Source organism: Rosa chinensis, chromosome 5 (assembly GCF_002994745.2).
Source record: "Rosa chinensis cultivar Old Blush chromosome 5, RchiOBHm-V2, whole genome shotgun sequence".
NCBI lineage: Eukaryota > Viridiplantae > Streptophyta > Magnoliopsida > Rosales > Rosaceae > Rosa > Rosa chinensis.
The window spans coordinates 24,229,896-24,243,566 of record NC_037092.1 but is presented as its reverse complement, the minus strand read 5'-3'; the positions used below and the strand labels follow the sequence as shown (position 1 = coordinate 24,243,566).

The window sequence follows — 13,671 nt, the reverse complement described above, 5'->3', positions numbered from 1 at the left end:
CAACAAAACCTAAATCCCACTACAGTTATTTCTTTACCCAAAGTCCATTACAGCAGCTTCTAGCCCAAAGCCCATTGAAACCATCTTCTTCCCCCAAACCAAAAATATCGCTCCATCAAGATTGCTGCTGGGATTGGTGCTTCACCATTTTTGGCAAGAACCCAGAATCCTTGGAGAAGCTTTCTAATCCATATACCCAACAATCACGTTTCAATTTCCAATAGCCCTTAAACTTTGTGATTACAATTTACAATAGTAGAAAATAAGGGATTAGAATCCCTCAAAGATCACAACAACACAAAATCTGGGATCTTCACAGCCCTCTTCCTATACCACCGACCTTCAATCTCATAGCAAGACCCAGCTTTCACCCTTTTGGTTTCATGGAGAAAACAAAAGTTGAAACCTTTAGGATTATCCTACCAAAACTAAGAATACCACTTCAAAACCCTAGGTTCTTAGCACGAATCTTCCCCTCCTATCTCCACTATAAAAGGCGGGTTCATTGCTGTTGGAAGCAAGCTACAACAACCCAAAAACAGCAAGCAAGAGATCAAGCTCTATCTCTGAATCCCTAGCCATCAATTCCTCCCAACCAACCTCAACCCAAAACCCAGAAATCATGTCATTGCTGGAACTCAATCTCTCTGCTAAACTCCCAGGCATCTAGCTCCCACACCATATCCATCTATAAGTTATGTTCTTGTGAAATTAACTCCAATCACTACTGTTATCATTAAGCCAAATAGCTACTATTATCATCTAGAGGGTTACAACGAAGTTGTTCTCAGGTCCAACCTTTGAACAATTTTGGGCCTAGTCTTGCTTAATCAAGAGGGTCTTGCTGCAAAAGTCCAAATCACAAAGTCACCCTCATATTTTTGGCGACTTCACTGGGGACTAGGCTGTGACCTGTGAGATGGCTCCACCACGAAGAAAGATGAATAACAGCAGCATGCCTTCCCAAGAGGAAGAAGAGCATGTTGATTCTGTTTCCAGGCATAAAGAGCAACAAGATTAAGAAGAAAGGCAAGAAGAGGAGGAAATCACTCCTGCAGACTTGGCACACATCCTCAGCGCTTTCGGTATGACTCAAAAGGAGATGGTTGACACCATGAAACAATTGGTCAACTCAATCTCAGCAACAAAACAACTTGAGCAACCAAATAATGCAGAGCAGCCACAGAAGGTTTCCCATGAGGATTCTGTTGCAAAAGTATCTGGGAATCAGAATGCACCTTCTTTTGTTACCCAAGATTGATGTTGTTGCCATGCTGGAAAAAGAATTGCGTTGTGGCTACGAAGACTGGAAGTATGCTCCTCAACCTCCTTATCCTTCAAGCATAAAGCATTTGTCTTATCCCAAAAATACTAAACACCCACTTTTACTCTTTTTGATGGGACAAAGGGCAGCCCAAAAGAGCATATTAGTCGATTTATCGACACTCTCGGCCCTCATGCTAGCAATCATAATCTCAGGCTGAGGGAATTTTCTAAAACCCTCACTGACCGTGCATATACTTGGTACACCACCCTAGCTCCTGGTTCCATTCGAAGCTGGGATGAAATGGCAGGCAAGTTTTGTAGAAAATATTTCCAATATGAGGAAAGGGTGACCATTGCACAGCTGAACAACACTCGTCAAAAAAGGGGAGAAAACCTGGTGGATTTGTTCATCAGTTTCGCGACTTAGCTTTGGATTGCTATGATGAGAAGGATGAAGAGTCCTTGGTGGAAATCTGCATCAGCAATATCCTGTCCGAATACAGAGTTTATTTAGAGAACATCGGCATTACTCAATTTTCCAGATTAATTGAAGCTGTGAGGAAAACAAGCATGTCTGTTAAGACCACCACAAGTCAGAGGAGTTGAAGAGACAAAAAAGACACAACTCAGAGGGATGCACATCAAGCTCTGATGGTGGATGAAAGATATTTGAAGAGGAAGGAAAGGTCTGGAACTGTCCCGACAGTCCTTTATACTGATGAAGAACTTCATGCTATTCTTGATACATTGTTTGCTGATGGAGTGATCAAGCCCGTGCAACGAGAAAAGGCCCCCACCAGGGAAGATAAGAAAAATCCACGCTACTGCCATTATCACCAGATAGTGGGACATCCTACCCCCTGCTTGTGAAACCGTGCGAAGGATCCTTCACACAAAGATTGATGAAGGTACTCTCGAGCTCCCATCAAAGAAGCAAGCTATAGATGATGATCCATTTCCGAAACAGCATGGAAAAGGGGTATGTGCTGTCATCACTGGCGTAGGAGATGACGCCATGTATCAGGATAATGGATCTTGGGCATTAAGCAAATATCAAGGCCCCATTGACCAGGCTTCTTGGCAACAATACTTCAGGGCATATGGTTATGATAATCCATGGTTCTCCCATAATGAGTGCAGCTCAGCTATGGAGGGCCGAATGAGAACTAATTGTGGTCAGAGTCTTGTGAACACAATGGATCAAGTCTATCGTGTGACTGAGGTAGAGAAAGACACTGTGGAAACTGATGTAATGCAGCGTAATAGGCCTACTGCTGCACAAGTTCTTCAGTAAAACCCCAAGTTCAAGTCACCCTTTGATCAACTAGAGTCTAGAGTATGGGCCTCAAGCTAGGCAAGCTGCTGCCGAAGCCTTAATGAACGTATCTGAAGCATTTGGCCTACAATGTTTTGCTGCCAGGATTGAGACACAAAGGGACAGGAGCTTACTCGAAGGTGACAATGCTATTGCGTTTACTGACAAAGACATGGAAGTTTCTTACCCAGATCACCGGAGGTCACTCTATTTGGAAGCACAAGTCAATAATGTATTTGTGAGACTAGCCTTGGTGGACACAGGGTCTTCCTTGAACATTATATCTCTCCAAGTGCTCAATGCCGCTGGAGTTCCTCTGACTAAAATTGTGAAGGCAAACATGGCAATTACCGGATTTACAAATGGAAGTGAGCAGGCTGTAGGATACATGCTACTAAACCTCAAGGTCGAACCAATTCAGTCTCTTACCAGATTCTATGTTATTAATGCCGACACGAGTTACCATGCACTGCTGGGACGCCCGTGGTTGAACAAGCATAAGCTCGTACCTTCCAGTTACCACCAATGTGTTAAGGGGAGGATTGGACTCAAACCTGTCAAGCTGCCAGGAAATCAAGTACCGTTCCACCGGTCAGAAAGTCATCACACTGAGGCACAATTTTATGATTAATTCACTGACGAAGAAGGAGGCAATCCGTCCAAAGCCGCAGGCACTCCTTTACCCTCATGGCTTGACATTCAAGATCTCAGCAACAACGAGCTTCTAATGTTGGTGAGGCAACAAAGAGCCTATGTTCAAGCACAGCAGCCTCAATGCTATCAAGTGGTGCTGCTGGATGGCCGCACCATATATCGCTTATGACGAGTTGAGGGGCCTAACCATTCATTATGGGAGGGCCCCAAATCAACAGGTGCCATGGAGTGTGATCAAGTTCAAGAGGCAGAAGGGGCTTCCATGGTACCTAAGAGATTTCCCCTTCAAAAGGCGATGCCGGCACCAAAGTGTATGCAAGACTGAAGTGCTGCTGTGGCAGAAGAAATGGAAGAAGTCAACCTGAGTGATGATCCGGCTATTCAGAAAAATGTTTCCATCTCCACCCATTTGTCACCTGAAGAAAGAAGTTGCCTCATCTCTCTATTAAAAGAGTATAAAAATGTTTTTGCCTGGAGTTATGAGGAGATGCCAGGATTAGACCCGAATATGGTGTGTCACACTCTGAATGTACAGTTAGGAGCGAAACCAGTGGTGCAGCTGAGAAGAAATTACCATCCCAATGATGAGCAGCAAATCAAGCAAAAGGTTGAAAAACTCTTGGCCTATGGTTTCATCAAGCCAATCAAGCACCCTACTTGGCTAGCAAATATTGTCCCTGTGAAGAAAAAGAATAGTCATATATGAGTTTGTGTTGACTTTAGGGATTTGAATAAAGCATGTCCCAAAGATGAATTTCCATTGCCAAACATGGACGTTCTCATAGATTCAACCTCAGGTCATGGGATGCTATCATTCATGGATGATTTCAACGGCTATAACCAAATTAAAATGGCCACCAGAGATGCTGAAAAGACGGCTTTTCGCACACCATATGGGAATTTTTACTATACAGTCATGCCTTTTGGCTTGAAGAACGCTGGCGCTACTTATCAAAAGGCAATGACAGCAGTGTTCCATGACATGATGGGAAAATAAGTAGAGGATTATGTCGACGATCTGGTGGTGAAATCTAAGACTAGAAGCGAGCATTGGAGTACCTTGAGGAAAGTACTACAAATATGCAGAGAATATAAGCTGAAGATGAATCCAAAAAAATGTGGATTTGGGGTGTCTTCAGCGAAGTTTCTTGGTTTTGTGGTGCATAGTAGAGGCATTGATGTTGATCCCAGCAAGATTTGGGCCATTGCATCTCTTCCACCACCCTCAAGTCAGAAAGAAATGAAGAGTTTGTTGGGAAGATTGTCTTACATAAGACTCTTCATACCTGGTTTAGTTGTTGTGATCAAGGCATTCACGCCTCTGTTGGAAAAAGGGAACAAATTTACATGGAACGCTTAATGCAAGGAGGCTTATTTGAAGGTTCAGCAGCTTATCACCAAGCTCCCAACCATGAAAGCACCAACTCCAGGCGTCCCCTTAAAAGTATATCTGGCCTCTTCCAATGCAGTCGTGGGAGCATTATTAGCACAAGATGGTGAAGCTGGAGGAGAATTTCCTATTTACAATGTGAGCAAGCTTTTGAGAGGAGATGAAACACGCTACCCCAAGGCAGAAAGGCTTTGTTTAGCACTTGTCTATGCAGCACAAAGGTTACACCACTATTTTTTGGCTCACAAGTTTTAACTTATGGTGAAGACTGATTTGGTCAGATATTTGCTGACAAGACCAGTGCTGTCAGGGCGGCTAGCAAGATGGTTGCTCCAGTTGTCTGAGTTCGACATTATATGTACAACACCAAGGGCTATTAAGGGAAAAGTCGTGATTGACATGATCACTCTCTTCCCAGAAGAAGAAGGATTTGATGTTTCTTATGACATACTCGGAGAGTTACCTGGAATGGCAGCAGTGGTTGAAGAAGAAGAACCCTGGACCCTTCACTTCGATGGGTCAGCCATGACTAATAGAGGAGGAGCTGGAGTTGTACTCTTAGACCCTATGGGGCATGCCATACCTCTTTCATTCAAGCTAAACTTCTCATGCACCAATAACGTGGCAGAGTATGAAGCTTTTATTGTTGGGCTCACAACTGCACATGAATTAAGCGTCAAGAAAATCAAAGTGAATGGGGATTCAAACCTAGTCATTAGTCAACTAAAGGGGGATTTTGCAGTGAAATAAGCAACCTTGGCACCCTATAGGACTTTGGCAGAAAAGTTAATCAAGGGGTTTGAGCAAATAACTCTTGAGCACATTCCCGGCAGCACTAACAGATATGCAGACGCTTTAGCTACCCTTGGTTCCAAGCTTTCATTCACAAGGGAGCAACCCAATATCACTGTAATCCAAAACAACAAGCTATGTGTAGAATCTATGATTCTCTGAAGCCCACCAAGCGAGAAAGATTGGCGGGAATCTGTTAAGAACGAGATGACTCAGTTGGACAAAGAAGACAGGCTCAGAACATTAGGAGACTATAGTTTGATATTTGGAGAGTTATACAAGCGTCTTCCAGGAAGAGTGTTGGCCCGCTGTGTAGGTGAAAAAGAAGCTCGGAGGAGATTGCAAGAAGTACATTAGGCCACTTGTGGGGTTGAGCAGGTAGTTAGCCTATACCGGAGGTTGTAACGCAGAGGTTATTACTGGCCAGAAATGAAGACACAAGCAGTAGAGACACAACTTTCATGTCCCAAATGCTCCTTGATCCCATCATAGCAGGAATGATTTACAGCAGCAATTACTGAAGATTGGAGATCACCATACTTGGAATACCTCAAGTGACATGTGTGCAAAACTCACTATCCCCAGTGAAGTCGCCAAAAATTTGAGGGTGACTTTGTGATTTGGACTTTTGCAGCAAGACCCTCTTGATTAAGCAAGACTAGGCCCAAAAGTGTTCAAAGGTTGGACCTGAGAACAACTTCGTTGTAACCCGCTAGATGATAACAGCAACTATTTGGCTTGATGATAACAGTAGCGATTTGAGTTCATTTCACAAGAACATAACTTATAGGTGGATATGGTGTGGGAGCTAGATGTCTAGGAGTTTAGCAGAGAGAGAGAGTTCCAGCAATGGCGACCTCCAGAGATGTCAGTCTTGAGCAGATTTCCAAGTTGCTGATTGAGAGAGGGGATTATCCGGCAGTCCCCATAAACTTTGAGTATCCTTGTGGTTTTGTTACGGGGAGGCCGCCATGGGTTGACAATGAGCTAAAAGACGAGGCCACGGGAATTAGACTTTCAGAGGCTGCTATCCTATCTTCTGTATTCATCTCTGCTCGTTGTGACATCAACAAGGATGTGGAGTCCCTTCATCATGTAGTTCGAAGGTGGAATCCTCATACGCATACCTTTGTTTGTGAGTGGGGAGAGTTTACCCTACTTTGGAGGACGTCTTCAACATTATGAGGCTTCCCATTACTGGTTCAGTCAACCCCTTTGGTTTTGATTTTAACTCAAAGAAGTTGCAGGTTCTTGTAGAAGGGGCCTCCAGTGTCAAAGGATGGAAACGCCCTTTTTTTCAAATTGGGTGAAGCATTTTTGGGGTGTTACTGAAAATGGGGTGTTTGTCCCAGGTAAAGGCTTCAATTCTGGTTGTCGTTTGGAAGCAATGTTATCTCTGTGGTTAACCAAATTTGTCTTCATTGAGTTCTCTTATGAGTATGTTGAAGAGCGCATGTTTCCCTTGGAAATTGCAATAGCAGCCGGCAAAAGGTTGCCGCTAGGACCAATGTTTCTTGGTCATGTCTATCGTCTTCTTGACTACATCGTTGTTGACAAATTAGAGAGTGTTGGTCGGTGCGGCATTACTACTTTGGTTTCTACCACCTTTCTGCAAGTATTCATCTAGGAATGGTTCAAAGGACTAAAGGTGGAGCCCCTGACCATGAGTCTATCCTTGGAATTGTACAACAACGACAAGGAAGGAAGCAAGCAAGCACAGACTGAATATTTACCGCCGGTACTTCCTCTGCTGTGTCGCTGGTTCAAAAGGAGACAAGATAAGACAGTGTTTGCCCCGATTATGTTGGATGATGTAAGTAATTTCATTTGGCAGCCCTATCTCCAGCCTTCTGAGTTTGAGACCTTTTCATTTTCGGGTAGAGAAGAGCAGTGTGCTACGGCTCTTGGTCGTGTTGAGTTCTACTTGACTATTTGCCCAAATTTTATCCCATCCATCAACGAGAATAAGGAGGACTTGGATATTTTCACTGTTGTTTATTCTCCTGATAGAGTGATGCGGCAACTCGGTTACCTTCAAGATGTTCCCTCGCCTCCACCTTACTCTCTTAACTCGAAGATCAGGAATCTTTCTCATATGGAGCGTAGATGTGTACTTGATTTCTCTGGCAGAATTGCGGACCTCCCATCTCAGTTGCCAGGGAATGCTACAAATGCTAACGTTTCCCATCCTTATAGTTGCTATTGGAGGGGGGTGCTGTGCAGGTTCAGGCTCTTTTTGGAAGTCGGCAGCTCTCAGCTAGAGTTGGGACCTATTATCAGCAGTAGGTTGGCTAGCCCCAAGATTGTACTAACTTATGCTGAAAAGCATAATCTCACGTATACTGAAGTGTACAACAATGGTACTAGAAAGATTGTCGGCTATTTAAAAGGTTTTGAAGCTAAGAGTGCGAAGAGAGAAGGAAGGAAGCATGACAAGAAGGCAGGTGATAAGCGTAATGCAAAGGAACAAAACACCCAGAAGCCTATTCAGCGCTCCAAGCCCAAAGTGGATTTTGACAAGTTCATGCATACGACCTGTCATGGAGTCAAGTCCCAAGCACGTTGCTTCAAAAGAACTAGGAGGTGAAGAAGAAAACATCTTCCACTTCCCAAGCAAGTGGTACTTCTCATGCAAAGCAAGCAAATGCTACGAGTTTTGAAGTGAAAAAAGGGACAAAGAGGAAGGTTGATGTAGATTCTGGTGTCCCTCTTCGTCGAAGCAGTCGTGTAAAGTCTATGAGTTCTCCTTCTCCTCGTGGTCCTCTAGTTTATCTTGAGTTGCCTGAGTCGTCTGATCACGGAGAGGATTCTCAAGGGGGTCGAACTGATATTTCTAAAGAAGACCATACTAATTTTTCAAAAGAGGCATCTGATCATGTGCCTGAAATGCCTCCTATGGATGTAATTAATCAAGATGGTGACGATCAGGTTGTTTCTTCTTCTTCCTTCCCTTTTTTTTTGTAACGACTTCTCCCCTTCTTCTTCTTGTTTTTTTTTTTTTTTTGCGAAGGGAGCTAAAACTGCTTCTCTTATGTATTGTCGGAGATGAAGGCATAAGTGATGGTGGTACGCAAGTGCGCAACATCCCTTTTTGCTCACTTGCTGCCTTTTTTTTTTGCAAAGATTTTTTTTTTTCTCAAAAAAAAAAAAAAAAGCGGCAGGTGAGCAAAAAGGGATGTTGTGCACTTGCTTACCACCATCACTCATGCCTTCATCTCCGACAACCTACAAAAGAGAAGCAGTTTTAGCTCCGTTCGGAGAAAAAAAAAAACAAGAAGAAGAAGGGGAGAAGTCGTTACAAAAAAAAAAAGGGAAGGAAGAAGAAGAAACAACCTGATCGTCACCATCTTGATTAATTACATCCATGGGAGGCATTTCAGGCACATGATCAGATGCCTCTTTTGAAAAATTAGTATGGTCTTCTTTAGAAATATCAGTTCAACCCCCTTGAGAATCCTCTCCCTGATCAGACGACTCAAGCAACTCAAGATAAACTGGAGGACCACGAGGAGAAGGAGAACTCATAGACTTTACACGACTGCTTCGACGAAGATGGACACCAGAATCTACATCAGCCTTCCTCTTTGTCCCGTTTTTCACTTCAAAACTCGTAGCATTTGCTTGCTTTGCATGAGAAGTACCACTTGCTTGGGAAGTGGAAGATGTTTTCTTCTTCACCTCCTGGTTCTTTTGAAGCAACGTGCTTGGGGGAATCATCAACTTGACTCCATGACAGGTCGTATGCATGAACTTATCAAAATCCACTTTGGGCTTGGAGCGCTGAATAGGCTTCTGGGTGTTTTGTTCCTTTGCATTACCCACATCACCTGCCTTCTTGTCATGCTTCCTTCCTTCTCTCTTCGCACTCTTAGCTTCAAAACCTTTTAAATAGCCGACAATTTTTCTAGTACCATCGCAGTACACTTCAGTATACGTGAGATTATGATTTTCAACATAAGTTAGTATAGTCTTGGGGCTAGCCAACCTACTACTGATAATAGGTCCCAACTCTAGCTGAGGGCTGCCGGCTTCCACAAAGAGCCTGAACCTGCACAGCATCCCCCTCAATAACAACTATAAGGATGGGAAACATTAGCATTTGCAACATTCCCTGGCAACTGAGATGGGAGGTCCGCAATTCTGCCAGACAAATCAAGTACACATCTACGCTCCATATGAGAAAGATTCCTGATCTTCGAGTTAAGAGAGTGAGGTGGAGGAGAGGGAACATCTTGAAGGTAATCGAGTTGCCGCATCACTCTATCAGGAGAATAAACAACAGTGAAAATATCCAAGTCCTCCTTATCCTCGTTGATGGATGGGATAAAATTTGGGCAAATAGTCAAGTAGAGCTCAACACGACCAAGAGCCGTAGCACACTGCTCTTCTCTACCAGAAAATGAAAAGGTCTCAAACTCAGAAGGCTGGAGATAGGGCTGCCAAATGAAATTACTTACATCATCCAACATACTCGAGGCAAACATTGTCTTATCTTGTCTCCTTTTGAACCAGCGACACAGCAGAGGAAGTACCGGCGGCAAATATTCAGTATGTGCTTGCTTGCTGCCTTCCTTGTCATTGTTGTACAATTCCAAAGATAGACTCATGGTCAGAGGCTCCACCTTTAGTCCTTTGAACCGTTCCCAGATGAATACTTGCAGAAAGGTGGTAGAAACCAAAGTAGTAACGCCGCACCGACCAACACTCTCTAATTCGTCAACAACGATGTAGTCAAGCAGACAATAGACATGACCAAGAAACATTGGTCCTAGAGACAACCTTTTGCCGGCTGCTATTGCAATTGCCAAGGGAAACACGCGCTTCAACATACTCATAAGAGAACTCAATGAAGACAAATTTGGTTAACCACAGAGATAGCATTGCTTCCAAACGGAAACCAGAATTGAAGCCTTTACCTGGGACAAACACCCCATTTTCAGTAACACCCCAAAAATGCTTCACCCAATTTGAAAAAAAGGGCGTTTCCATCCTTTGACACTGGAGGCCCCTTCTACAAGAACCTGCAACTTCTTTGAGTTAAAATCAAAACCAAAGGGGTTGACTGAACCAGTAATGGGAAGCCTCATAATGTTGAAGACGTCCTCCAAAGTAGGGTAAACTCTCCCCACTCACAAACAAAGGTATGCGTATGAGGATTCCACCTTCGAACTACATGATGAAGGGACTCCACATCCTTGTTGATGTCACAACGAGCAGAGATGAATACAGAAGATAGGATAGCAGCCTCTGAAAGTCTAATTCCCGTGGCCTCGTCTTTTAGCTCATTGTCAACCCATGGCGGCCTCCCCGTAACAAAACCACAAGGATACTCAAAGTTTATGGGGACTGCCGGATAATCCCCTCTCTCAATCAGCAACTTGGAAATCTGCTCAAGACTGACATCTCTGGAGGTTTCAAAATTCCCTCTAAAATCTCTTTTAAGGCCATCCTCAAGCACAAAATGATGATCAACTCGACTAGATACCTCGGGAGCCATGTTGTGTTAGGAAGATACAGGGACCTGCACATACAATGAGATATTTCTAAAAAAAAAAAAAAGAGAAAGAAAGAAGGAAGGCCAAGCCATTCAATCACAGCACGCTATTCACAAGCAATTGACCATCCTCAGGCACAAAATGATGATCGACTAGACTAGATACCTCGGGAGCCATGGTGTGTTAGGAAGATACAGAGACCTGCACATACAATGAGATATTTCTAAAAAAAAAACAGAGAGAAAGAAAGAAGGAAGGCCAAGCCATTGAATCACAGCACACTATTCACAAGCAATTGACTTTGAATCAATTAACCATTACATGCCAAGCAAGAGACCGAGCAAAATTAAAACCTTAAAGCCAACATGGTCAATCCAAGCTAACAAGCACAATTTACATGATAAACTAAACTATATGATACCAGGCTACATCATGTTCCATTGCAATCACAGCAGTAAAACTCCACGCGTAATGCAAAAAAGAAGGGAATCCAGGCCACTCCATGCTCAAACAATTCATAATCACACGTCAAGCAAAGGGCTATGAAACTATTAAATCCACATAGCCCAACCAAGCTAATAAGCATGTCTTAACATGATGAACCAAGCAAACTAACAGCAAGCTCCATCATGTTTAACAGCAATCACAGCAATAAATAATAATAATAATAATAATAATAATAATAATAATAATAATAATAATAATAATAATAATAATAATAATAAATAAAATATAAAAAAACTCCACGCATAAAGCAAAAGATTGAGCCACTCATGCTGAATTAATCTATTATTAGGCATCAAGCAAAGAACTAAGCAAAAAAAAAAAAGCGCAATTTACATAGCCAACGACACCTTGCTGTGCCAACTTCATTGCTATCACAACAGTAAAAAAAAAAAGAGAAACAAATCGGGATGCGTTATGAGGCTAGGGAATGGGAAGAAATACTTACAGTTTGTGTACCCTCCAAAGCACGTGGTAGCGAATCAATCACAGCAGCGATCGATCACAACAGCAAATCAGTATAGCTAAAGAGATAAGCAATCGCAACAGCAGGATTGATAACACCAGAATAGAAGATGCAATATCCAACGAGTCAATCACGACAGCGAATCAGCAATATTGGGGAACTGATATCGCGTTAGCCAACATGAGATTACAATAACGGCAGGTATCAAATCAAAAAAAAAAAAAAAGAGAAAGAGGGGAAGAAAAAGACAGAGATAACAAAGGATGGAGATGATTATCCCAAGCAAAAGAGGAAGCAATTTGACAAGCCTACCAAGCACGGAAGAAGTCGCAAATCGGCTCTACAACTAGCCCGATGTAAGAGCGTGAGAATAGGGACATTCAAGCCAAAGGAGTTTGATTTCTCTCTTCAGAACAAGAGTCTAACGCTTGAGAAGAAAGATGTCTCGAGCAAATAAAAAAAAAATATGGAAGAAAACGAGGAGAAAAGAAAAAGACTTTACACGCCAATGCCGTTTTCCTAGAAGGAAAGTAACTGAAAAGTAGGACTTCTCTCTTCTAACTAGGAGTCCAATGATAATGAAGATCCGTTGTCACGTGGGAAGCTTGATAAGTCATGGGCCATATTGATCAATAAGATATGCAGGCCAACCCAACTCAAAAAAAACAAAAGAAGAAAGAATTTTATATACAATCATTCAATAAGTCTTCGAATTTTTGATTATGTAGCCCGTAACAAGGTCACAAGACCTACATAATCAAAGGGGCTAATGTTGACACCCAATTTTCCACAAGTTCAAATTTAACGAGTGACAGGCAAAGGGAACTAGTCATCAACCTCGCAACCTACTTGGGCCTTCGAGCAAGCCCATTTCACGTCAAAATGAAGTTCTCTATTTAGCAAGCGATACGAGAAGCCCAAATACTCAAACGATTGACATGCATTTTCAAAGGAGCCAACACGCTTATCTACCATGCGATACGGGTAGACTCAAGCTACGTTTGGGGCTTATACGGAGGAATGTGGTGTGGAAGGTAACAGATTCTTTGAGGCCTATTGTTAAGTTAAGGCCTATAGACAATTTTGGGCTTGGGGACCAAAATTCATGCTTGAGGGTCTAGAATCTTAACAAAGGCTAGTACAGAGGTGAAAGTAGGCCCAACAAAACCTAAATCCCACTACATTTATTTCTTTACCCGAAGTCCATTACAGCAGCTTCTAGCCCAAAGCCCATTGAAACCATCTTCTTCCCCCAAACCAGAAATATCGCTCCACAAGATTGCTGCTGGGATTGGTGCTTCACCATTTTTGGCAAGAACCCAGAATACATGAAGAAGCTTTCTATTTCATATACCCAGCAATCCCGTTTCAATTTCCAATAGCCCTCAAACTTTGTGATTACAATTTACAATAGCAGAAAATAAGGGATTAGAATCCCTCAAAGATCACAGCATCACAAAATCTAGGATCTTCACAACCCTCTGCCTATACCACCGACCTTCACTCTCATAGCAAGACCCAGCTTTCACCCTTTTGGTTTCATGGAGAAAACAAAAGTTGAAACCTTTAGGATTATCCTACCAAAACTAAGAATACCACTTCAAAACCCTAGGTTCTTAGCACGAATCTTCCCCTCCTATCTCCACTATAAAAGGCGGGTTCATCGCCGTTGGAAGCAAGCCACAACAACCCAGAAACAGCAAGCAAGAGATCAAGCTCTATCTCTGAATCCCTAGCCATCAATTCCTCCCAACCAACCTTAACCCAAAACCCAGAAATCATGCCATTG

General features: G+C 42.8%; 1 protein-coding gene across 1 annotated transcript; it reads left to right on the top strand.

Annotated features, from left to right (window-relative positions):
• Positions 1 to 4,646: 4,646 nt before the first annotated feature.
• On the top strand, positions 4,647 to 5,375 carry LOC112203495. Its single transcript, XM_024344462.1, has 2 exons — positions 4,647 to 4,846; positions 4,907 to 5,375. Exons 1-2 carry the CDS (start codon positions 4,647 to 4,649, stop codon positions 5,373 to 5,375), a joined length of 669 nt encoding a protein of 222 aa, XP_024200230.1.
• Positions 5,376 to 13,671: the final 8,296 nt, after the last annotated feature.

What these genes read in the sequence shown, in the direction of transcription:
- LOC112203495 (XM_024344462.1), top strand. Translation starts at nt 4,647, where the DNA reads ATGAAAGCACCAACTCCAGGCGTCCCCTTAAAAGTATATCTGGCCTCT. An exon ending in CTTGTCTATGCAGCACAAAG is followed by an intron (nt 4,847 to 4,906) that starts GTTACACCACTA and finishes TGATTTGGTCAG; the next exon opens with ATATTTGCTGACAAGACCAG.